This window comes from Anas platyrhynchos, chromosome 8 (assembly GCF_047663525.1).
Source record: "Anas platyrhynchos isolate ZD024472 breed Pekin duck chromosome 8, IASCAAS_PekinDuck_T2T, whole genome shotgun sequence".
In the NCBI taxonomy this organism is placed as follows: domain Eukaryota; kingdom Metazoa; phylum Chordata; class Aves; order Anseriformes; family Anatidae; genus Anas; species Anas platyrhynchos.
This window is the reverse complement of record NC_092594.1, coordinates 37,528,177-37,554,990: the sequence shown is the minus strand read 5'-3', so window position 1 is coordinate 37,554,990 and position 26,814 is coordinate 37,528,177. Positions and strand designations below refer to the sequence as shown.

Genomic DNA, 26,814 nt, shown 5'->3' with positions numbered 1-26,814 from the left:
ACAGAGGAAGAACCACAGGAGGAGCCCCCAGCAGCCTCACCAACTGTTGGTGGAACAAAACCTGTTCCTTCTTTTCTTAAAACAGTTCCAAACCCAAGTTTTGCACAGGTCGTGTGGAAGTCCTCCATCAATCCAGAAGATGAGAGCAGCCCAGGAGCACCGAAACAGATGGGAGAGCAGCAGGGATGAAGAAACTCCCAGAAGCCAAGCCCAGAAGCGCAGCATTTCAATTGGTGGTAGAAAAATAAAACACTCCAAACATTATTTACAAACAGTATAGCAATCCAGAGAAAGACACCCAGAATATCATCATCTGGGATTTGTCTAAGAGCAACTCCAAAACGTGTCCTACCATCACGAGCACACCCCAGCAGCTGTATCCCACTCGTGCCCAATTTCTAATTATCGTAGCTCAAGCATGAACAACACGCGCCTCCCAAAACTCGCCCAGGTGTGACAGCAAGATCAGTATCTGAAATAACACTGTCCATGGGGAGTATAGGACCAACGCAGACAGAGCTCGGTGAGCAGTGGATCTACAAACCTGGGTAAAAAGTTCTCCAGCAGATTAACAAGAAATACTGTTAGGTGTTCCTTGTAACAAAGTAAATAATGAAATAGAGGTTCTGCTTTACATCAGGTAACATGTTTCACTTGATGTCTGAATATTTTAACCATTTCTTTCAGCTTTTATAACTCTGAAAAACAAGTATCATATCTGAATTACAAATACATCCTGCTGTTCTAACAAGAACGCTTTGTTTCTCTCCAAAAGGCGTTTTTGTGGCAGACATAATCCAGTCAATTCAACCACAAGTCACTGATGACTTCAGCTTTTAGAGGTTTATTTATTTAAGATATGCTATTCATCAAAAAATCCTTTTGGAAACCTGGTTCTATTAGAAAAAAAAAGCGTAGACAAACAAATGAAAATGTTTTGCCTTAAAATTCTGTTCCTGAGCCTCCTCACCAACTTCCATCAATTCCTGAGCAGCTCCTAGCAGCTTTACACAAAATTCATTCTCTAGGTTATTATGGATGATTTTGGAGCTGATAATTATGCTCTGGATGAGCTAGCAGGGAAGGCAATGACTTTTCTAGCTCTAAACACAGAAGTTACACAGAGACTTTCTGTGTGAGGCCACTCAACACACACCTGCTCGGGGCTGCTCCACCGTCCACCTTCCTCTCCGGTTTCCAGTGTTATGCTCTCCATACTGCAGAACCCAGACATCTGGTACGATGCTGAACACACGCTGCCTTCCCTAAAAAGGGCTAACCTAGAGTAAAACTCACCATTTTCCACCTTTTTCCATCACAAGTTAACACCACTACAATTTTCTTAGCGTACGAGTTCTCCGATATTGAAATCGCTGGCAGGAAAGGTACTCACGTTATTTTTGGCAACTGTCATCCAATGTTTAATAACCTGTTCAAAGTGAGAAAGGATACTTTGGATAGCAATCCTACAGCTCTCGACCTTAAAAGTGTAAGCAGATTAACGTCAAAAGGTAAACCTCTCCCTGTGTGGCACGAAGAAAGCCAAGCGTATTAAATCGTTCGGCCTGAAGGCCAACAGCTGTAGCTTTTCCACTCTCCCAGCAAACTGAAAGTCATTATTTACACAGTTTGGTATATAAAAAAACAAGCCCCACAACAATCCGGTGGCCTGCCAGACAAAAATCCCAGCTGACAAAACCGTAATTAATTGCCTTCGGGTATCAGTTGCTAAGAAAATGTTAATGAATGACAAAAGCAGGAAAAAATGACAGGGGAGTGAAATTTGCTTACGTTTGTTTGCATTTGCTCAAGATGATCCCATTCGATGCTCTACTCTTACTCATAAAACCTGATTACATCGCTTGTGATTCATTAGGGCTCGAAGACCCAGTTATTAATGAAACAGAAGTGCTCAATTATTCTGCTATCCACTTCGCTGGTGAGCTTTTAACCGCAGTAATTACGCTTTGCCGGGGCCTCGTTTTTCTCCTCTGACAGCTCAGAATTCATCACACTACCTACAGTGTTTAGACAGTTATTTGTATGTACTTGGAGTGAATACGTCCATCTGTGACCGAGAGGCAAGCAGCGCCTTTTTCTAAGGGCAGAATCTATAGTCAAAACTTCAAAGAAGTTTTAATTCGGTTTCTTGGTTTCCCGAAAACACTTTTGGCTTTCAAGAGCCATCTGATACGTATAATCTAGCCCACATGGCCCTTTTGTGGTGTGCAGACCACCCAGGAACACTTGTGAAAACCCGATCGCTGAGTCAGAGCCAGCGAAGCCTTCGGTGGGGATGTCGGGCTGGTTTCAGGCTGACACTTGTGAGGCCACAGCTCCTCTTCTGCAGCGAGAGCACCTGCACATGCCCCAGCGCCTCTCTCCTGTCCGTGTCTGACCTCAGACACCAGGGGAAGCAGCTGCCAGCAGAAGCGAGGGTGCAGTGCCCTGCCAGCAGCGGGTTTCTTGCACAGGATCCCAGTTTGAGCATCCAAAACCTCTGCGTACCCTCCCCTCTGCTTTAGGTGAAAATGGCTTTTGGCATTTCTTTGTTTAGTTCCACTCCCGCAGCCAAGCTGCACGTGTAGGGCAGGGTCCCACAACAAGACCACAGCTCCAGAAAAACTTGGATCAATGTTCCTCAGCTGACTGCAGCTCGGAGAATCCCCCTAATGCTCAACTTCCATCAGAGGGGTTGAGACTCCGTTATCCGCAGGGTCAAGCAATTGTTAACACCAGCACTGGGGTAATTTACTAGGGTTAATTATTTGCTCTAGTTTCTTCTATCATTTCTCACATACATCTGTACCTCACCAAACAAAAATCTGACACAAGCAGTACCAAAGGTTAAGCACAAACTTTTTTTTTTTAAGCAAACCTTACCATTTTTATGCTAACAGCCAAGAGATTCATCCTAAAATCCACATGATGTCATTCTAACAACCTAATTTAAACCCCTTATCATTACTCACACAGCTGTACATTATCACAGTTGTCTGTCAGCGTTACTGCACGCTGCAGTTTAGTGCTGGTATGGGATAAGATTCCTACCCCTAAGATTCAGTTTTTGTTTAACAGAAACCCAGCGTTGCTGGAACTTTTCCTGCACTCCCCCATTTTCTGCAGAGTAACCAAGTTCCCGCATTGATCATAATCCTATCAAAAGCCCCCGTGTTTGGTCTGAAAGAGCAGAGGAGCTGAGCCCCGCTCTCCCGCTCTCCATTTCAAACTCACCCAGAGCTTAAACACATCGCACATAGATTCTAAATCTCATTTGATCCAACTCTGCTTTGACTTTCTCCTTGGAGAAAAAAAAAAGAAGTATCTGTCAAGTTCACTATTTTACAGTAAACATAAATTTGCTGCTATTACATGACTCTTTTTAATGCACATGTGCACATACGATATGCTCTAGGAAACATCCAACAGCACTCACATGCACATCTGACTACCTGCACAGCTACAGAGCAGTTCCCCTTTCCCCGGGGAAAGCTCCACTCTGAGGCACTTTTGTTTTTGCTGAACATTAAAACTGGTTTGATAGGGGTCTAAGAAGGTCAGGTTACTCGCTGAAGGTTGTACAAATGAGTCTGTGCTTCAACTGGAAGGAAAAGACAGTTCTTTGTTCCAGCCCCCAAGCAGAGCCTGCCGCTGTTACCAAAATTCATCATGTTCCGAATAAAGATGCAAGTGGAAGAGTACAGGACTGGTACCTTCATTTCTTAAAGATGAAAATTGGACCTCTTTGATCTGTCCTGAAATTTATCCACCCCATATTTTCCAAATGTATACATGCATTAAAATGCAAAGAGCCTACGCATTAAAAGATACATCACCTCAGTGTTAAATTGGATGTTTATTTTCCTCACATTTCCAAATGTGATCTCATATGAGGAAAGAAAACACATAAAACAACAAGAAATCCTAAAACAACTGTTACAGGAGGCTGCAGCTGTCCCATATTTACACACGGCAATTGATACCATTTCCACATTTACAAACAATATTAGTGTTCTCACCTCAAATGAAAACAGTTTTAAAAGAGACACTTCCAATGTGAAAACCAGTCAATGTGAGATACTACACAAGGGCCCCACCTCTGCATTTGTTTTTTTGTTTCCAAAGGGAAGGACCCACAGAAAGCAGATGGAAAGGCTTTCCAAGACAACAGAAAACTGTCAAATACACAGTCAGCTCATACAATACATTTCCATTTATGTTCTATTCCACTTACTTTCCTTAGTGTTGCATGTTAGAATAGTGGCCACAATAAATTCAGACAGAACTAACTGCTGAGCTGACTGTGGCTGTGAAGCTAACCACAGCTTTTGTCTGTGCCACAGGACAGCTGTAGGTGGGCAGGGGGGGCTGCCTTACCTGTTGAACTTCACTTTCTCCATTCGATATTTTCTCCGTGTACACAAAGGAGTTGAATATCCTCTGCAAAAAAAATCAGAAAGGATGCATTAGAGACGTTTTGTCCCAAAAGTCACAGTAACGCAGTTTCAAAAGGTGCACGTGAGGAAATCTGTGTCAGAGATGGACCACTTCACCTGGAAGTCTCTAATGCCAGGTCTACCTACGGGGAATCAAATTCACCTGTACCTGCTTCTGGGTCTGCATGAAGCATCTGTTCTCATGTTTGAAGGCAAAAAATATAACAGGTTGTGGTTCCAAAACATGTTAGTTTACCATTAAAGTGAGGATATTTATGATTATACACTAGAAAACAGAAAAAACACCCATTGCTTTGTGTCCTTCCCTTGGTATGACACTGGTGAAATTGCTAAGGCTTGTGTTTTCAGCCAGATAGTAAGACAGTATCAGATCACAAAATTATTGGCAGTAACTGCAGATACTAAAGAAGTCTAAATTTTTTCCAAACACAGCATAACCATCAGTTAGCAACTCCAAGAGTTTTCCTGATGCAGGTTTGGCTGATTTCCTCCTAGGAAGGACCCCCGCGGCCACAGCTGGCAGAGGCAGCCTGGAAAACCCTTCAGTTTGCTCTGCTGCGCTTCCCATCATCACTTTCCCTTATCCCTCTCCCTCCTGAGGGCTCCAGGAATTTCAGAAATTTGAACTCTTAATTCTAAAGCAGCATTTGGAAGGGCAGCAATAAATCTCCTCGGTTTACAAGTCTCAGAGAGCCAAGGAGGAGGGGGGGGGGGGGAAATCTGCTCTTAAAAGCTGCCTGTACATTGAAACTTCCTCTTCTTCCAGACCTTTGTTTAAAGTTCTGCTTGGGTACTTTAACTACAAACATGTTTTTTTTTTTCCTTCCCCCTTCATGAGATGAAAAGATAATTTAAACATCAGAAGAAAATACATTAAAGCATGTCATTTTGATGCAAAATGTTTCAAATGAATTGAATTTTTCTCTCCACGCAGCATTTAGTCTGCAGACATCAAAAGGAGCGAGAAGGAAGCAGTCTGTCAGCTACCAGAGCGGGCCCTCCTGGCCTCAGCACGGAGCTGACCCCTTCCTCTGCGCCTTTCGAGCACAGCTGTGCTTCCAAAAGTCCAACACGACGACAGAGACCATCATACGCAGTTATACAGAGTCACAACATGAGCAGGAATTTTATTTGTGCTAAGCTTTCGATCTGTTTTAGCTGCAGTTGTAGCTAAACAAGTTCTTGAAGAGGTGTTTGGACTGGGCGCTTAGACACATGGTCTAAATTTTTGGGTAGACCTGCATGGTACCCGGAGTTGGACTTGATCCTTATGGGTCCCTTCCAACTCAGGATATTTTATTATTCTATAATTCCTCAAAGCTTTGTGTCTTCTACTCACTGAAGAGCTCAGCGCATGCAGGGGCGTGTGCAGGAGCCCTCACAGACCAACCCCACACACCAACACCTCAACATGGACAAGGAGCACGAGCCACACAGGTGCTAACCATGGCCACAGCCCTCTGCTCAGGGCCAAAATAGGCTGAACGTGAAGAGAAGTCACTCTTTAGTGCCTGTACTTCATCCCTCCCAGCCTGGCCGTGCAGCGGGGCCTGCTGAGCAGATGGCGGCCGCCTCAGCTGCTCCACCAGGCCCCGCTCCACAGGGCGCAGGCCCTGGCGGCCATCACCCAGCCCTGTCACACCCCACCTGCACCCGGTACCATCCCAGCCTGCTGCACGATCCCAAATTGCCTGAAGGATCCCTCCCAAGTTGCCCCCCTTTTTGTCAGCATCACCTATCTAAAGTGTATCACCGTCCGGAGTACTCAGGTTCTTGCTGAGCGCCGCTCACCTGTGTGAAAAATATTCGCTTTTCCTGCACTTCTCAAGTTTCCTCAAATCCCACATGTGTAAAAGACGCCGGCTCCTGGTGGCAGAGGGCAAATCCTGTGGACAGGGCTCCCTCCCCACACCTCTCCTCTGCCGCCATCTCCTTCCCTCAGGAAAAATGCCTTCACATTTTTAATTCCTCCCTCCCCAAGGTCTGGCCGTGGCACTAATTAAACTTGTCAACCCACTCTGATTCTGCCACAGCAATTTTAAAGATTTGGGAACAGTTGTTTCGTGGTCATGCCGTGTCCCCATGTGCCATAACACACCTGACATGGGCAAACGCTGCATGTCAGCCCCTCAAGTGGCTTGGTTTCATCAAGCAGATTTCCATAAACTCTTTTCACTTAAAATAAATAAACAAATAAATACAGACAGACAAAGCAGCTTTTGTTTTCTGATCCAAACTCTGAATTAAGTTTCAGGATGGTTTAAAATCCAGCGTTGTTACCACTCTTCCTTTATGCTGCCAGAGATTACCCAGAAGGGCAAGCAACCTTCACCTCATTTCCACCACAAAGCATCGGTTTTCAGACACAACCTTAAGAAGCAAACAAAACTGAAAACGCCTTCAGAACCGACATAAGTCTGAAATCATCTGCATTTTCCATACTTTGTTCTGCAGGAAAGCTTCAGCAGTGACACATAATTCTAGATTTGGCCAGGCTACAGTACTGGGAACGAGGGAAAGCATAGTTCGTGTTTTTCCTTTTCCAAGTCACTCCAAGCACCTGCAATGCTCAGAGGGAGCCCACGCTCACTGGGCTGGCTGCACCCACTGTGGCACTCATGCACAGTGATACAAGCAGAAGCTGAGGGAAAATAAATACATAAAAAAATAAAATAATAAATGAATTGTGGTATTTGCAGCGACTGCTGCAGGATTTCTGGTGACCTGCGACATCTCCAGGCAAGAAGCACCGAGATGTGCAGAGCTGTCCACAAGAGCCTGCTGAGGGTGAACACAGCCGGGATGGAGTCCTGAGAAGCCTGGGTTTTGTCTTACAAACACATATTTCAACACATTAGAGACCCCTGCTTTCCTAAGATCGTTAATTACCTGTCTGGTTCAAATTACTTGCAACTTCCTAGAAAATACTCCTCTGTGGCAACCAGCTTTAATGACTTTCACGTAACTGAGTGCTTCTTGGTGCCACCAGCTGCCTCGCTTTCAGCTTTGAGGACACGCGCTCGATGAGGGAGATAAATCACAATGTGACCAGGGGCTCCAAGGGTAGAGGTCCATGGGGGACCCCTTGGGATGGGGAAGATTTGGGATGCCGCCGTCGTGATGCCTTCCACAGGTGCGGTCTGACAGTGATGAATGGGTGCAGCACCGCAGCCAGCCTCTGCTGCTAGACAGGGGGCAGGCTTCCTACCGAGCCTCCGAGATAAGGGGCTCAGGTTCAGCTTGGCGACGTACCAAAACGAGGGTTTGGGCATTCACAATCTGTAGTTTTAAACTCGGGAGGTGACTAAACTGAGATTAGTGTAGAAAGCAGAATAGTAACCAACGAGTTCCCTCAGTGCCTTGAGGTGAGAACAAACGCAGCAGCAATGCACTGCAGCAAGAAAGCACTTCAAAAGTCCTCAACTTGACAAAAAAAACACAAACACTGCATCAAGACTAACTACACAGAAGCTACAACCCCCAAAACCAAGCCTCTGAGATCCCCAACCAAACACAAGCAGCAGCTGCTCATGAGAGCTGTCAACCAGCTGCACGTCGCTGTTGGCCAGGCGAGATGTGAACCCCTCTCCCCACCACCAAAACCAGAATTTTTACAGACCGAGAGCATCGGGAAAAACAAATACAAGATCAGCAAAACGTTAATTGAGCTGTAAATACACTGAGGCTGGTCTAACATCTATACTGCACAGCATGTTAAAGAATCACAGAATCACAGAATTTCTAGGTTGGAAGAGACCTCAAGATCATCAAGTCCAACCTCTGACCTAACACTAGCAGTCCCCACTAAACATATCCCTAAGCTAAAGAAAAAAAAGGTTTGAGCAGATTTTGGATGTGGACTGCTGTTACCTTGTATTTGGATCATGGCAGGATGAAAAAATGACTGTATTAGGAGAGGATACAGAACAGCAGTAGCAAAATGTACACGTGTCAAATATAAGCAGTATTAACTCAGCGGGGCTGCCGTGCTTCTTAACCTCAAGTAGCAACTAACCAGGGTCTGTTTCTTATTTTAAAGGTTAACGTTTTAAAGTGAGCAAACAAATATATAACAAATCCTTTTTATGATGGAACTCGCCGAGCTAGGCTGTTATGAGGGAGACCTGTGGCTTCTTCTGGAGTTTGTTTTTGCAGCGTCTGAAGCCGTATCACGTTATGTTTTGTTACCATTTTCTAAAACTGAGAAACATTAAATAGTGGGTTCCCATGAGATCGAGGATACGCTTCATGTTTTCCTCCAAGAAATTTATATATATATTTATATATGGAACTAAATTGTAGGAAGTCATAGCGAAAGGTGAACTCCGATGAGAGCAGTGCCCCCAGCAGCTCCGCTACACCCCCGATCAGTGCAGCTCAGCACCCCAAAGGGCTGTCCTCACATTGCACTGCCAACACCCTGCTCTTTCAGGGAGTTTCAGAAAAGAACAAGTTTTCAGGAAGGATTTAACTAATTGATGCTTTTTTGTCACGCTATTTGTCAAGCAGCGCCAGGCATCCTCATCAGACGGCAAGACAAAGAGATGAGAGCAGAGCCGAGCTGGGTCGGTGCTCTCACGGGGGGGAGCCTCTCCTCGAGAGCAAGGCACCACGAGAAGAGCAGCATCTTCAAATTAATAATAGAATTAACAAGAGAATCACTGCAAGGTCTTCAGTGCTGGGAAGTACCCCGATCCCAAACCAGCCTTGAATTCATAGGGAAAACCACCAAAACCGACCTGCAGTAAGGTGTGGGTCTTGATTTTGACTAGCAAAGAGCCCAACCTGAACAAGCACTTTTAAAAATCATCAGTAACTCTGGTGAAGTGCTTCTTCTATAAATCAGTGGGAGTTCTGCAAGTTTTTATGCCTTCCTATGCGAAGCATACAGGGCAACCTCCACCTGCTGTTCCTCTTGCCCATCTTGCATGTCCTGGTGTTTGGCTTCAAACACAGCGTGGGGTGTAAAGCCTTGGAGGCGCTGCCTGGCGCCCACCAGTTTTCTTGCTTTGAAGAAACAAATGGCAGAGAAGAGGAGCACAACCCAACAGCTCTGTGGATAGAGCCCGCAATGTAACAGGTGCTGCGGGCACAGCTGAGATCCCCCGGTGTCCTTCTTAACCCACAGCTATTCACAGCCTCAGCTTGTTCTCCCAAACGTCTGCGTGAGCTTTCAGACATCTCTGGGCAATCTGTAGGGTAAATGATTGCAAAATTACAGCAAGACACAGCTGGCTGCACCTAAGGAGATATCTGGGGCTCAGCATGTGACAACAGCACTGGGACACCACGTGGAAATCCCATTCCCGTTCCCATCTCACTCAGTGCAAGAATATTGTTCGCTCCTATGCCAGCACCTGCATTTTGCTTGGAGAGGCTCCGCATGTTGCCAGCAGGCAAAATCAGTCCACGCTCACTGGTCCTCCTTGCTAGAGCATCGTTGAGCCACACCGCCATTTAAAAAGATTAAAGCTTCATTAAATGTTTTTGCTGTTTTACATCTAAACTTTAAATGAGGTAACTTGGAATGGGGAGGAATTAGTGGAAGAAATTCAGTCATGACAAAATGCTCAGCCTATCTAGCACAGCTTTCCCGTAAGCAAACGGAGCACAGACCCTGCTGGTACTCCAAACGCGAGCGTGTGTGCATTTGCAGATGGATCTTAATCCTGAGGGGAGCAAGTGTCACAGAGCCAGCGTTTACAATTCACCTAGCACCGTTAGCCCGTGGCAGATAAAAGCCTTTCGGAGCATTTCGAGAGCTGCGTTCAGAACGGGGGGTGCTGAGTAGGTCGGGCACTGCTTGGAAAGAGGCAGAGGTTAGCACAGCTCTTGTAAACGTGGTTCCCTGGAAAACTTCTGGCATTTACAATGGGGGAAAACTATGGAAAACTGAGCATCTGCCAAAAATGCAATCAGGCACCAGCAGATTTTTCCCTCTTCTTTTTCAAGGGAATAGAGAAGAAGGGGGGAAAAAAGAGAGTGAGAGGGGAAAATACCCTAGGAAAATTAGTTCCACATGTTAAAAAGATTATTCATTTAGCCAATGTAACTTGACTAAAGTTATACTCATGACAATGTCAATGGCAGTATTTCAGAAAAAGGAAAGTTATGCTACCCAACCTTAAAATATAAAGCAGATGGGCTTCCCAATGAAATTGGACTTTTTTTTTTTTCTCCCTACACTTCTCCCTCCTTCTAGACTTCAGGATGTGAAACTTACAATATTTGTATGGATTTCTTCATGTTTCCAGTGTATTTAAAACAGATTAACTGTCTATAACCCAAATGGAGTTGAAATTATCAGAGCAACACAAACGCAGCAAAGTGTTGAATCCAAGTTGCAAGTTTTGCAGCCTGAGAGCTGGAAAAGAGCTGTAAAAACTGCACCTCTGCAATTCTCTGTCCCTGAACAGGACACTGCCTCGCAGCCTTCTCGGGAAGGGATTTAAGCACTGACAACGAGGAGGGCTGCTACCTTTTATCTTCCTAGGAGGACGGCCAGAAGACGTTTTTATTGATCTGTTCGCAAGGACGAGGCTGGCAGAGGCAGAGTGCTCAGGCAGAGCTCTCCGTCCCTCTCCGGGTGCCCTCCTGTGCAGGGTGAGACAACCCGACACCGACACGACACCAGCCTGCTTCTGGGCACCAGGACACGGTGCAGCTCTGCAACACATCTCCAATAACTACTTTTAAGGTAAAAATATCAAACGATGATACTCCTACAGAACTCCAGACCTTCTGATTAATCAGCGTTTTCCAACTCACTGCCTGTTTTCAATCCTAAGTGGACAGAAAAGTCGCCTTGGTGCTCTTTATTCTTCTTTAGGCAGTATTTGGCTGGATGTTGTGCTCATTGCCCAAATAATGCTGAGTTACCCCGAGGCTCCTATATCAGGATTTTAAAATCCAGCCCCTGTTTGTCATTCTTTCCTCCTGACCCAGCCAGCAGCAGCCCCATTGCAGAGCTCTCCCTCACCCCGTGCCACCTGCCCTTCGGGGAACAAAGGTGAGCACTTGCTGGGAACAAAATTAAACCGAAACTTCATTCAGTGGGGAGAACCCTGGGTTCATTTCCTGGTTTGGTTTGAAGTTCATGTCAGGAATGACTGACTGAAAGTGATGCAACATTTAAGCAGCAGACCGATACAGGTAACTAGATGCAATCCTATAGCCAGAGGAGTTTAACACCATTTTAGTATCCTTACAGTGCCTGTCCAATGCGTGGTGAATTCAGGGTACAGCAAGCATGCAGAACATGGATTTATTTATGTAATGCTCCAGTGTGTAATTTTATAGCAAAGACAAAAGAAAAAAAAAAAAAAAGAGGGAGGGTGGGATGGGAAACTGAGAGCATGTGATTTTTTTTTTCCTGATGTGTTTAACACGACTGAGGCAGAAGCTGGCTTTGCTTGGACAAACGCTGCGGCACAGAAACACTGAGGCTAGAGCAATGCAAAAATCTACTCAAACCAGGAAAAAAAAGTCCCAAACCGACCAGCTTAAACCCAGGAATGTATAAATCATTCCACTGAACTTCTGTGCGTAAAATGGATGGGCTGATGCTAACGCAATTACAGGCTGTTTTCTTTCAGCGTCCGAGAGCATCATTTTTCAGGATCTCTCAGCAAGAGCCATCAGCGTTCAGCGCAGCCGCCCCGATAGCTGCCTGCCCCTGCAACCGCTGCTGCAGCACTTCCGAACAGGAACCCTCCAACACTGCCTGCATTCACAACGAGATGGGGTTTAAAACTTTAAACACGCTCTGTAGCCAGGTCTCAGCTGTCTCCAAGCAAGACACTACATTTTTTCCAAGAGAAGAACCATTTATCAGTAACAACCTGAAGCAGACTGTCCGTACACAGGCGCTTTCCTGTCCGAGTCGGTGTCCATACTTGTAGCACAAGAGCACCCTCCGATTACAATGTTAATTCATGAGCAGAAGTTATAAAATCACCTATTTCCGTATCTCATTTGTGCTGTTCTGCTTTGCTATAATCCACCCATTTCCTTCTTTGAGAGGCAGGGAGCAAGAGGAATTCCTCGTCCTCCTGTAGCCTTACACTCTTTCATTTCCCAAATGCTTTTAAAAGCAGATAAAACATTAATTCCAGGAGCTAAGCACTTTGCATTATCTTCATTATCTCAATTGCTCTCTCTAACCTGTTAGTAGAGTTGTTTTCAGGTAACTGAGATGCTTCCAGCTGACCCCAGCTCCGAGGCCAGCCCCATCCTGGTGCTCCCTGACTCCTGGCTGTGTCCGTGGGCACAGCAGCCCCGGCCATCAGACCCCGGTGAGCAGGACAAGCCTCAAGAAGCACCCTGGAAACACAAAGCTGATGCCCGTGAGGTCTGTCACCTCCAGCTGCTGCAGTTTGACTCCTCTCCTGGCTTCCATGTGGCTGCCTGCTCTCGTAGGAAGATTTGGAGACCTTTCATTCTACCATTACCTTCTGCGATAACCCTGCTAAGACCAGAGTGAGATGATTATGGGGCAGGAGCATTTTTCACGTGAGGTGAGGCTGGGAGGGCTGGGACTCCAGGGGGACCTTACCCATGTGGGCAAATCCCCAAAGGAGGGAAGCAGGCTCTCCTCTTTGGCACCCACAGACGAGACAAGAGACAAGGGGCACAAATTAAAACAATTCTCCAAGGACACGGCGCCAGTCCCACACCAAAATGCTGATCAATCACCAGATTTTTACAAAAGCAGAAACAAGTTGGTTTAATTTTCTCTCCGGCTTTGGCACTTGAAATCCCCTGGTCCTCTCTGAGCGTTAAGTAAAGTGAAATGTTGTTTCCTTAAGTGCTACGGAAAATAGAATTACTCATCAAGCAGCACTGCGAAGATCCCATTTCTCTTCTCATTTTCCAACCAGGAGTGGAACGAGCTCAGGGAACAAGCTCACTGACAGCTCACTGATCTGACAATCTCTCTCCATTATGTTCCACGAGCCAGAAGACCATCAGACGTTATCAACACCATTGTACAGACCTAGAGACCCTGTGGTCCCAGGACTGCTTTTCCCTCACTCTGTGGGAGCTGCAGCCCTGCAGGAGCCACCCCGATGTTAACAAAACCTGGCAGGAGCTCAGCGGAGGCCGGCTGGTTCAGTGGTCCTGCTTGTGTTTAGCTCATCTCAGGGCACAGGAGGAGGCAGCAAAGCCGCAGCAAACAAAATGCAGTCTTCGGGAGAGAGCCGAGCCATTAGATGTTATCTGCTCCCAGAGAAATTAAAAATTGAGACCAAGGAGAGGCTCATGAATTGAATTCCTACGGCACTTCAAAGCAATTTGTGCATGAATGCAAGCATTTATTCTTCTAATTAAAAAAGAAAAAAGCAAGTAAAAAAGCAAGACATCATTTACATGAAAGGGGGGGGGAGTTGAAAAAAAAAGAAACACAACAAAAACTCCAGTGTTAATCAAGAGCAGAGCAGCTTCCAACCCAGAAACAGGAGAGAAAGCTCAAGATTTAATGAGGGAAAGTGCCACAGAAGAGCAGGACTTGCCTCAGAGTCTTTTGTAGCACGGCCTCGCTGCGGCCAAAACCCACGGCGAGGCAGCCCAGGAGAATTGCCACAGCCCAGCCTCTGGGAGCAAAAACTAGCTGCTGCTTTGCACAGCGCAGCCCTTTATCTTGGACCCTCATTGTCTTATAAACCCAGCGGGCTGCAGGCCAGGGGTGGGACGGCAGAGGCCGGGAGGGGAGGCGGCACTCGGGGGGAAGCCTCTCGCCGACGGCGCTGCCTGACCCGCGCCCCGCAGCCCTAGGAGAGCTTGGCACCGACGGAAGGAGCTGGCTCACATTTTGCTTTCCTGTGCCATTATTTGGTTCTTACAAAGAAAGTCTGCTTAATCCAGGAGAGGTGGCTCTTTGGCATCCCCTTTTGCACCTCTGCACTGGGTCTCCTCACTGCAGAGGCACAATACCTCGTGTCTTACCACAACAGCAACTTTAACTTAAGAATCATGCTTCAAGAAAAGAATACCACATAGCACCAAAGCTTATGGAAAAAAAGTCTGAAAACAAGCCAGATTCTCCAATCCACTGTTCTAATTGTGGATATTGTCAAACCAGTATTTATAACTTTAAACAAAAAATACTAAATACACACCATGAAAACAACTGTGCCACTTTGAGTGACGCTATCTGGAGTACTTCATAACTGAGAATAATCACTCTGTTACTCTAAAATCAAGGTATTTTTGCTGAGATTATTACAAATACACTCATCTTTCAAACACTCAATATTATGCTGAATGTCAATTTAAAAATCAGTGTATGCACTCTTCTGATGAGCTGCTGATTAGCAACACTGAGATGGAAAGCCCCTGAATTATTCCTGTGTTTGAAAATGGATGCTCCAAATCAGCAGTTGAAATCTGTAGGAATTCCCTCCTGCCCCAAATCTCCACAAGTGTTTCACCTCTCTGAAGACCTCCGATGGCAGCGCAGGGTTTGCCCGTTTCCAGCCATGCCCCTTTTCGGGTGGTCAGTGGAGTGGCTTCTTGTGACTATTTCAACATTTCAGATCCTCAGTGCCATGCGGGCACATTCTTGCAGTGCAAATTGACTACACTGAGCAGAAATTATTTAGGTATTAACGGTAAATCAAATATATTTCAGCATGATTCCTTTCTACTTGCTGAAAGAGACATAAATATTTAGAAGATAAAGACTAATTCTTCTAGTTTATACCAGAGTTTACAGATGGACGTTGCTGAATTCCTCCTCTAACTTAAAGGGAGGACAATCTCCAGTGTCTGTTCTCCTTCAGCCCTTTGAAAAGAATACTCCAATTTACTTTGAAACCTCGACTTCTTTGTGAAAATGCTAAGAAAAGGAGCGAGAACACAAGATGCAGTCAGCCCAAGGTGGACCAGCACAAGCACCAGCACATCAGTTACAAGAGGCTGCAGAAGGCACTGTGCTGGCAGCTCCTGCATCCCCTTCCATCACTAGATTTGACTGACACCAAGTTTAAGTCTTGCAACCCCAAAAAACACATAGCAACCATGCAAGGTAATCGCTACAAACCTACGAGCACAGTCCTGAGATCTTGCACATCCATGCAGCCTCGCAGTTTATGGCCAACCTCACCCAACACCGTGAGGGCAGGAGGAATGGAGCAAACAACTTGGGAGCAGATTTCCACAGCAAAAAGGAAGTTAAAACTGGAAGGAACCAAATTTCGAAAGAAAACAAACCAACACAACCTTGGAAATGCATTACGGTACTATTAATTCCTTTTATACCCCGATGTCATTGCCAGCTGGGTTGTACCTATTAGAAAGATCAAAAAGGACTCATGCATACACACACTGTTAAAATTAAAACAACGACAAAGGCAATTACTATTTTCATTCCTTCTGTAAATATTATTACAAGCTGCTTTTCTGCAAAACACAACCCATAAAGTGAGCTCCACTGCTCCTGTCAAATGAACACAATTAAAACAATTTCTGTTTCAAAAGAGAAGAGAATTACGCGACCTTTTTTGTAAGTCTCAATTCATGTTTAACTTTGTCTAAATAAAGTATTTTTGAACCTCTGGAGAGAAGGCTGCTCATTTGCTCCGAATAAATCTCTGCTGTGATTTCCTTCAGAAGAAACCACTTACATGAACACTCTTACTTAAGCAGCCCTCATGCTGATCACACACACAGTGTCATCTTCATTAAGAATAATCAAGAATCCCTAGGCAGACATTTGCTCTTGGAATTATAAAATCTCAGTGGTTCAGAGTGTTCAAGGTTTCCTAACATTCATTCATATTTAATTTCTCGAGGATGCACATGAAAACCCCTCGGACTGGAAAATATTTTAAATTGAAGTGTTTGCCATCAGCTTCTTGCTCAAAATAGCTTTCTCGTTTCAGTAAATCCTCCAAGCTTTCATTTGGTAAGAGAGAATTTTCCCCAAATTCAGAAATACGAGTAATCAATGAAAAGCCTTCGCTTGTGTTAGACAGAACAGTGTTTTAGTAAGCCCTGTAATTCCCAAACTTTGACAGCACGAGGTGGTAATACCAGTCTTTAGGGATCCTGGAGGAGCTGTGTTAACAGGGATCGACATCCTGCTACGGTGGGAGCCCGGTCGGTTGTGGCGTTCAGAGCCACGCTGAAGCAGCAGCTGCCCACCTGGTTATTTGTCACCGCCGGACGTTTTCCATTACAGAGATAACTGGGGTCTGCAGGAGGCTCTGAGAGCACGAGGAAAGGCCAGAGCTTCCCTTGCATCTCCTTGAGCGAGGTGCTCTGGCAAACCTGCAATTGAATTATGCGTTTAAGGTAGCACAGAGACAGCCTCCAGCTCAGCAACCTCAATAAATTCCTTTTCTTTTCCTTTTCCGTGCAATTATCTACATATTGCGCATATGTCTGAATGCACAGCAATGACTCTGTAATCCACTTTTGTACCGGGATTAGCGAGTTCAGACACCAAGGAGAAATAAAGGCATTAACGGCACTTTGAATGCAAACACAACTGAAGCAGATTAATGCTTCTCCGAGAAGGAATATTCCCGATGTCAAACATGGTTACTACTGCCCTGGGATCTGTATCTGACAGCCAGAAGTAAAAGAAAATATAACTTATCAGACAGGAAATTTTTCATTGCGTTGACACTGATTTATTATCTCAATAAATTAATGAACAGATTTTAACTTTAAGGAATTTATAAATGGCTCATACTCACAATTTAACTTCACCTCCCTGTTTCAACATGCAATCTCTATTTTAATTTCCAAAAGCCTTCCATGACGCAGCTCAAACAAGTGTTTTCACCACGTTTTTGTTACACCTGTCAGCTCCACATGTCCCTAACTTGCTCCAACACCACTGCAACCCAGGCTTCTGTCTCACCTCCATGTCTGACTTTAATTCTCCTATGCCTTTTCAGTCTTAAATAAAGCAAAGATACAAACACAAGGCTGAGGTTGCAAGAGCAAAGGTATCAGGGAATATAAAAACTCAAAATATTCAAAAAGACGTGATTCATCTCCTAATTTAGGGGTAACACAACACAGTACCATGAAGTAATGGCAGGTATTCCAGGGACAGAACTAAGGATTCCAAAAAATAAATCATTTAATATTGAAATTTTTTATAAGAAAAAAATCTTCTGAAAGCTCTGAAAAATCACCTTTCCGTGCAAGGTAAGGTCCTTTCTCTGCAGTGCCTGACAAAACATTAAAGCAGTGTTTCAACAACACATTTTTCCTAATTCACCCTGGGACTTCAAAGCAGATGAATAAGAAGTGGCAGTAACAGAGCGCCTGCATCTTCCCGCAGCAGATTCACGGCCTTTCACACTTGGTTTTTCGGATTAAAATTATGATGTGGCAATCGTAACAGTATCACTGAGTATGAAGCCAACTCCGTCGATTCACACTCGTGCCTTCAGCACTCCTCGGTGACATCTGGGGCTCCCCAACATCTGCCAGCATCTGTCAGAGCCACACGCCTCCGCTGGCCGCACCGCCAGCTGCTTCCACGCTCCGGTTCTCCCCTCACAAAGTCAAATTTCCACCAGGAGCATTATCTAATAAAAACATCAACTATCCGGACAGAAAATGCATCGCAGCATGCGTTTAATTCCACGTGTTCAGAATTAGGAGGTGGTGACCTTCACATCGAACCATTAGGAAGCGGGACGCTAACCAAGCAGGCAGCGTATGGCCCAGAAAGATCTGAGCACATCAGCGGAGGAACAAAAATCACCGCAGCTAAAAACAATTTACAAAGGTTTCCTACTCGATCAACAGGGCAATCACTAGTTACTTGTGTTAATTCAGTGTTTTTTCATTTACTTGCATCCAATTTCCTCCTATTGAGAACCCCGAGCTATTACAGAGCAGCGAGGTGAGAAGCTGCCTCCTTGCTGCGAGCTGCTCCTCTTTTCAGCCACAGCAGTGAGGACACAGGGGCTTTCTTTGAAGCAGGAAAATCAGAGCAAACCCCTTGCAATCCTTTTCAAAGTCTAGAATGCGTCTGCATGACAAAATGTAACACTCACAAGGACTTCCAATGTATTTATTTCATTAAGCCGGCAGTGCTGAGGACGAAGCAGGGAGCAGTCTCCAGATGGTGTCCGGTTTGGTTTCGTTGGCCAGCTCCGCAGCGGTCGGGGAGCTTTACTTGCTGATCCTAGAGCACTACAGCCCATCAAAATGCCACCAAGGCTAAGGACTGCGTTTCTAAAACAATTCTGAAAACCTTCACACAAGTTTTGGGCATAAAAATATCTCCGAGGTCCACCTTCCCACTCCCTGCACTCTTCCTGGATGAAAGCAAGCTGCAAGAAGCACTCCCAACATTAACCTACTGCATGCTCAGTCCACGGGATCGGGCTAGAGCTAGGTCACGGCTCACACACATGGGAATCGGGTCCTCAGCATCAGCTGCCCTGCCCTCCTCATCTGCCCGTACCACGAACCCAGACAGATCCACCCAGCAAGAGGCCTGGAGGAAGCACCGCTGATGTGCTGTGATGGACAGGGCTCGCACTTCAAGCAGGATTAAGAAGTCTTTTTTCTCGCTGTGAAGTCTGAACTCAGTGTTGAAACCTGTGATGATAAGCCTTCATCAAGTGCCATTTCCTTCTGATGTACCAGAACAAAGTTCTGCCTTTAAAACCTTTCACAGGATCCTTTAAATTATTTCCCCGGTGCTCTGCAGATCTTTGTCACAAACCCACTCGCCATCTATTTTCCCTGATCACAGCTCAGGCAGAAGCATTTTGCAAGTTCTGAATGCCTCTACCTGACCCAAACCGTGCCAAAATTTCTCGTTAAGATCTCTGTATGTCCACGGTGTTATAAGCAGGGTGCCCTGAGATGCACAGAAGCTGTTCAACGCCGAGGGTGTTTTCCAACATACGTACCTACGGCGTGTCCACCACCAGCCTAACTAAACGTGCTGCTGAAAGCCTCAGGGGTCCTTGTAGACGTCTCCTGCCGTGCTACACGCTAACAAGCAGCCCTCGGATTGAAGCAGTGTGAGCACAGACAGCCCAAAGCAACGTGCGGTCTGTTTGGTCGCCGTGCATGGGAACAAGCCTCCGAAGGACGGATTCTTTCAGACTGGCATTTACCAATCGCACGGGTATTGCTGACCTGAACGCAGGCGTGAGCAGCAAGGTGCTGGATGAAACGTCCTCCCTTCGAGCTGCTGCAGCAGGGCACCGGTCCCCCAGCCTGTCAGAGGTTCAAAAGCTGGCACACAGCCTGCTGCAAGAAAGAAGTCTGCTAGAAACAGCAGTTATCAGTGTGTGGAAGCGGTGCAGCTGATGAAACAAAGTCAATCAGGCAGCTCTGAAGTCCAAAGCTCGTTTCCTCATTGCTTTGCACTTTCCTGGAAGCCTACAAGATATTTACAATGCAAACAAAGCCCATTTGCAAGCCCCTGGAGGCACCTGCACCTCTGCAACGTTGTAAAGCAGTACCAGTGAAAACGAGACCTGGGTTCCCATCTCTTCTTTTACCTTCCCCGTAGCTAAACCGCACTTTGCTCAGCCTCCAATTTGCTTTACAGCCTCCTGAATAGCAAGACAAACAGGTCAATAAATGCTGTTCTTCCTGTCCCACAGATAAATGTGTGAAAAAGGTGCAAAGAAAAGGTTCCTTATTCCCTGCCTGACAAATGCTTTCAAGAAAAAGCACAGGAGAATAAATGCATTTTAACTGGGCTCCACTTAAGAAATACTCGTTTTTCTTAACACTAAATTTCAAAATTATAATAAAATCGCTGCTCCTGGAACACACTGCTGGCATTTTTAGTTTGCAGGTCGTTTTTCATTTAATTGCAAGTGGAACAGGCTTGTTACAAGAATGGGATGGGGGAGAGGGATGAGCCACTGCGAGGCAGGAGCCGTGGGACTGTCAGAGCTGCACGCAAACACGCCGCCCTCTGCCCACCTACATTGGATCCATTTAATTTTATTTCAGCCTCTCACAGCGTGCATGCCATGACTCAGGCAGAAGACTGGATTTTGTAATTTCCCAGTGCACAGCAGTTTCAGCTACAAACACTGCAAATGACACCATGGGAGCAGCAGCACAACCCGTGCCTTAGGAAGGACTTCCCAATTGCAGGAGTTGGGGCACAGCCATCTCCCTTCTCAACATCCTCTCAAACTACTCACCAAAAAGCTCACAAGACACAACCTTAGAGGCTCTGCGAGCAGAGGGAGTTTGGAAACCCACCAGGATATTACCCCAGAAAACCCTGACGCTGCCCAGCGTGGCGGTTTCATGGCTGTGCATCGCCTAAACCCACCTGCAGTCCCGCCGTGTGGGATGGCAGCACGCTCCTCCTGCAGTCATTCGACATCCTCCCGTCTCACAGACAGGCAAGGGAGCTAACGAGCAGTCCCCAAGGCTTAGTCTGAAGAGAAAAACCGGCACATGCTTCGGCAGCGCGCCCACAGCTGTTGCCTAATAAAATCCTCACCGGGGAAGGCAGAGGAGCTGCCCAGCAGCAGCAGTCAGGCTGGTTTTAAGGCTTTTCTTTATTATTTATGCTAAACCAGCTGTTTCAGATGGCAACCTGCTTCCTTATGATTTCAGAAGCTACCAGCACGTAATGGTGAAGCAAAAAGGTCTTACCTCAACCAGGCAGAGCCCTGCCAAATTCCTCCAGACCCATCACTGCTGCCATTTATTTACCTGTGGTGCAGCAGATGTTTGGGCTCACAAACCATTGAAGTCTCTGTGAAAGACCAGCAACTGGTTGGATTGGATGGCTTTGGCTGGTGAGATCCTAATCTCCTGTATTCAAAAAAGGCTTCCTTGGATACACATGAGATAAAAAAGCAGACTATTTGCCTCTAGTCTGAAGTATGCCAACCAAGATGGCACAAAAACGTTCCTACAACAATTTTACCTTCCCTGTATTCAGAACTTTATGGGAAAATAAGGGTAACCCAGGCAGAGCAGCCAGGAAAGGACTGGATCAGGCAATTAGCTTCTCCATCTGGGCAGAGAAACACCTCCCGAAGAAGACGAAAGCCAGCATGCCCTGCCTCTTAGGATTCCTTCAGGATTTGTCCCTCAAATCAAGAGCAGATGCTGGACACCACTTAGTGAGAGGCTTGTAGGTTTATTGACTTAAACCACCCACTTTTGGATGAGACCTAAGTTACCCAACAGCGTTCTCAAACTGAGTGGGAGGAAAGAGGGAAAAATGAACAAGAGACGGGACTGCAGGACCTGCACTCTCATTTTCCATCCACTTACACCAAGAACCTGCACTCTCATCATGTTGTCAATGGCCTTAAGTAAAACAAATTTAATTAAGAACTGTCTAAATATCTAACAATTAATCGCTTTACTACCCGAATTCAAACAATTTATCTACAAAGCCCTTCTGCCAAGTATTTCACCCTATTTAAACCAACCAACAACCTTTGCCACGTGTCGGAAGGTTGCTGCCCACCACGGCGACTGCAGCTGCATTAACCCCGACCAGCAAAGGAAACAGGGAGAGAAACCCTAGCAGGGAGAGAGCACCCGAACCCCATTTTCTTGGGATTTGCCCAGACAAAACCAAAAACCACCAGCACGTTTTGCAAGGAGCAAGAGATTCTCTGATTCTCCCATCACAAACCCATCCTTTAGCAGCACCTTTGGCTCAGTAGGATTTTATTTCAAATTTAAGCTTCCCCCGACTCCCAAAGCCACATTTATACTTCCAGTAATTTTTAATTTTCCTTTCGTTACGGCACTACTATACTTCCTTGTCCTTGGGGAGTTTTATCAGGGATTATCCACATATCCTGAAACACAGCTGCTCTACTTCTTTTCTCCTTTTTTCCCCCCACATAAAACCCCGTCTCTATCAGCCACCCAATTAGCTGCCCACTATCAAAAGGCTGCCTTGGCCTTTCATCTTCTTGAAGACTGGATTCAAGTGACAGGGAGCCATGGAAACTGGGGCTGGGGTCATTTCCTGTTGCAGCATTTAGTCCCAAAAATAAAATAACAACGATAATAGTGGGGTTTTCTGTCGTGCCAAATACTGAACACCGCTCACATCATTTTGCAAAGCACGAAGGAGATATAAAAAAAAATGGTTCTCCATCAGCAATACTCACCTGACAAACCAGAGACCTGCTTTTCAATGCAGCCTTCGAGTAACCATCCCTTAAAGAAACTGAAGTAAATGAAAATCAGGACACAACGCCTGCACTGAAGTCATACCGGTGTGAGCTGCTTTTTGCTGTGCTGAATATGCAATGAATTAATGAAATTTTTACAGAAAAACTCTTCAGCACAGAGCCCGTGTGCCTTTCATAGCTCGCAGCACACCAGCAGCACGCCCTGTGCTTCCCTAAGCATTCTGCTACGCAAGGAGGACGGAAAGGCTCAGATAATTGTGCAAATTGTGCAGGGGTTTGTTACCACAGCCCTTCAGTTTCACGCGCTTTGTCTATTCCATCTACCTCCTTCCACAAACTAACAATCTCCATTACCTCTTGCTTTTGCAAACGCAGCTCGGAGCTTGCTGAATTTCACAATGACAGCAGAGCTGCAGGTACCAGCTACCACCACATGTGCGGTGAGAACCCACACAGACAGGGAGCACAGGGCGAAGCACGACCTGCAGCGCTGCAGCACGTCTTTTTGTTTGTTTGCCTGCACCCACCGAGTGCCAGCCACACCAACCTCTCTCAGGAGCCTGCATGCACGGTGCTAGAAGCAAGCTGACTACTGGAGATCACTTGGGCATCCCGGCTCGGCGCTGCAGCCAACCTTCCTGCAATATTAACCAGAAGTGACTTAATTTCCACACTCTCTGAATGCAAAACTTGCCTGTCATCTAACACCACACAGCTCATCTGTGAGATTAATCTCGGTTCAATTAATCTCCTTTTAATAACAGCATGGCTTTAAGGAACTACAAATCAGGAGAAATTTGGAGCCAGACCTCTGTGTGGTAGAAAACTGCCAGACTAACAACACCCACAGTGCTGGGGAACAGCGATCAGTGCTGGCCATCTCCGGTTTCGGAACCCTAAAGAAATTAACTCCTCATTTCATTTTTCAATTAACCCGCTACAACAATGTGCTCTCAAAAAGTCCACATTCATTCTGTCTTACAAAGGCCAGCACTCAAAACTGAAACACATGGGAGAGTTCGTGAACCACGGATCTTCTAACTTGGGTGGTAAATAAAGGTAATAAAAGAAAAAAAAATAAAACACCTCAATGGCTTAGGGACTTCAGTCCTGCGCCAGATTTTATTTTGTTCTGATGAAAGAGGGAGAGAGAAACAAATGCTGAAGGTTGCACATTTATCCATGTCACGTCGTTTTCAAATGCACAGTTAAATGGAATCTAACAGAGACAGAGAGGGACCCTCCTCTGGGAAGATGGATTAAAATCAAGGATTTGGGAGCTCACTATTGCTGCAGCAAGAGCTCTTCTTTGGCAAGAAGATATTGAAGAAAACTTTGTCTTGCCCACTGCCACTTCCACCTCTGGCTTCATGCTCACTTTGGCCGTGTATGTTCCTCTTTACTAGTTTAATCTACCTGGGTGCAGCCCAGTCCTCAGCTTTTTTTCTCAGCCGTGTCACAACTCCTTTATGCTTCAGGGTAACCTCCAGACACTCAACTCAAGCCAGCCACTGACCTAATTCTGCTCATCCTCAGCCATTACTTGGGATTCCTTGAAGCAATACCTGCAGTCATAGATGAAAACTCATTAAAACCTTATGACAGCCTCTAGAAGCGAACACAGATGCACTGACAGATGAGAGGACACAAAGACTGGGTTAGTCCAACGAGGCTTTAGCACCACTGCGGGACTGCTTTAGGCAGGGCTGACTTAAAAAAAAAAAAAAAAAAGGAAAGGGAAAAAATAAATGAAGTTAGACCAATGCTGATGTGTTGAAAGCTGCTTGAGTTCGTGGATGAAAGCATGAAGAGATGACAGCCACCTGACCATAGTAGAAACCCTACTCCAAAGAACTTCAATCACATCTGTGGGGCATCACCACCTTAATTAAAAGGGCATGGCCTTTGTTCAAAAAGGAAAAAAAAATATAAAAAATCTCTGCATCTTCTATGAGATGTTCTCCAACTGGAATGCATTTCCTGGAAACGCGTCGTTCTTGCAATGGGATTAAGGTGAAGCTCTCTCTGTAGCCCACAGAGCACAGAAATTACCAGCAACTGCAAAAGGAAATGTGTTTATCGGAGAGCTTCAGTTCATCATTTTATTTATTTTATTGAAGTTTGGGTCTTTTTGCTAGCTTTCAGTGGGAACTTGATTTTATGCCTGCTAGATTCTCGCTCTCATGAAGACGTTTGCCAGGTCAAACTGAAGGCATCTGTGTGCTTGCAACCTTATTTTTTGCGAAGGAAAACCTTTCCCTTGCCAGGAATCTGTGGTACACCACAGATAGAAAAAAATACCGAAATCCAGCTGATGGATTAAATAGAAGATGAAAGATAACATCAGATCCCAATTAAAAAGAAATAAATAAAATGCTATGCTGGTAAAACAGCCACTACAGACAAACCTAATCCTTGGACCTAATCAGGAAAAAAAAGAGGGGGGGAGAGGAGGGCTACCTGGGCTGAGAAAAGTTGTCTCAATTTCCCCGGGCTGGGAAGCTGCTATTGTTGACTCAGACCCACTTTTACTGCCAGGAGAGCAGCGAGCTCATTGCAAATGCAAAGCCCCAGCTGGGGGTAGGAAGAACTAAAAGTGTTAAATGCTCAGCTCATGAGTGCCAATAGCAATCACCTCTGCATTGCGGAGCCGGGGTTCCTCCCCCTCCCCTCTGGCTCCCCATTATTCTCCATTCAAGCTGAAAGTGAGAAGGTCTTTTCCTCTGCCATTCTGTGTCAGCCAGACTTGGGAAGCTCCGCAGGAATTGCTGAGAGATCCAGAAATGCACAAAAGCCTCCTTCCACAAAGCGCCCTTTCATCTAGGCAGTGTGTCTATTAAATACGTCCTGTTAATGTGCATACATTTTTAGAAAGAGATTATAAAGTGAAGACTCAGTCACTAACTCAACTGCACAATAAGATTTTTAAGTCTATTACCAGAAAACTGGGGTTTAAAACGAGTCGCTGGGAATGCCTCGTAACTCCTCTGCAGTAATACTCAAACAGGTCTCGCACCCAAGCCGCACTCTGCAAGTTTTCATGCTTTTATTTCATTACTTGGTGACACGCGGGCACCTCCAGCCATGATCCCACTAAATTTGGCACTGTTCAGCTAGGAAATGGAGTGGAGGAGTCAAGCCCTAGCAGTGTACCTGCACCAAATGCGATGCTCGGATATCAGGACCCCCTGCCTCGGGGCCTTTGGGGTGTCGTGCAAAACCCCTCTGCACGTCACCACTGCTCAGACTGAAGGCACCCCAAAAGCTGGGGTGCTGCAGGTCCGCAACGAGTCACTGCACAGTTCCTGCCCTCCCTTCTTGAAGTGTTTTTGCCAACTTTTCACTGACCTGTTCCATTGGGCACAGGGGAAAAGAGGACACTGGGGTGTCCTGCCCTGCTCTGGTCACTTCTTGTCGTCCCAAGACAGGTTGTGGGGAAGGCACAATCATCTCTGCTTCGGTAGGCTGACAATGGGGAGCTTCAAAAAAAAGACTGATGTGGATCCTGCTTGTCCTTGGTGGCTCGAGGATCAGCTGGTGAGCTGCCCTTTGTTCCTGCTCTCACCCAAACCAAAGCAGGCAACAGGCATCTTATCTGCCTTCTCCGTCGCATCCCTTCCTACGTTTTTCTCCCTTTCCTTTACCCACTGGGATCTCCCAAGAGTTTGAATGACTCAGTCAGGTAGATAAAAATTCCTGCCAGACCCGGGAAAAACCAAGTTATTTATTTCAACCAAACAGGGAAAACAGAACCCACCTTTTTTCCTTTCTGCATCAAAGCGAGGCCACAAGCTGACAACCCTCACCAGCGTGGGTATGGCTTTACTCCAGCTTCACACAACAGCCTCTGCAGCATCCGCAGCCACACAGCCCACAGACTTACTAGGGTAAGATTTCAATACTTTAAATATGTTTTTGGGCACACAGGCAATCAGACTTAGGGCCCTAGAACAAGAGCATCACTTCTTGGGAGCCCAAATCGCCCCCTGTACTTCCAGACGGGTCGAGCAGCCTCCGACTTGGAGCCTTCCCTTCCCTTCTCAGGGCACCTCTGCTCCTTCAGGAGAAATCCTCCTCTTCAAACCCCGAGATCTGTGGCTACGGATGTTGGCTTTCATTTATTTTGGGAGGCTGATATTCTATTCTCGGTCACTGCAACCTCAGACTTTCAAATGCTGCTTTTTCTCGTGTCCTGAATGTCGGTTTTTGATGTATTTCCAGACTCACAGCTAACA

The 26,814-nt window shown here is 45.8% G+C and overlaps 1 protein-coding gene across 6 annotated transcripts in view; it reads right to left on the bottom strand.

The window, feature by feature from the left end:
• The window catches only part of CACHD1 (cache domain containing 1), a 99,582-nt gene that overhangs the window by 62,881 nt on the left and 9,887 nt on the right, over nucleotides 1-26,814 (bottom strand). For all 6 annotated transcript variants that reach the window (XM_072041808.1, XM_072041809.1, XM_072041810.1 and 3 more), the window contains exon 2: nucleotides 4,378-4,440. In XM_072041808.1, the coding sequence (XP_071897909.1) occupies nucleotides 4,378-4,440 (63 nt within the window). The remainder of the gene's footprint in view (nucleotides 1-4,377; nucleotides 4,441-26,814) is intronic.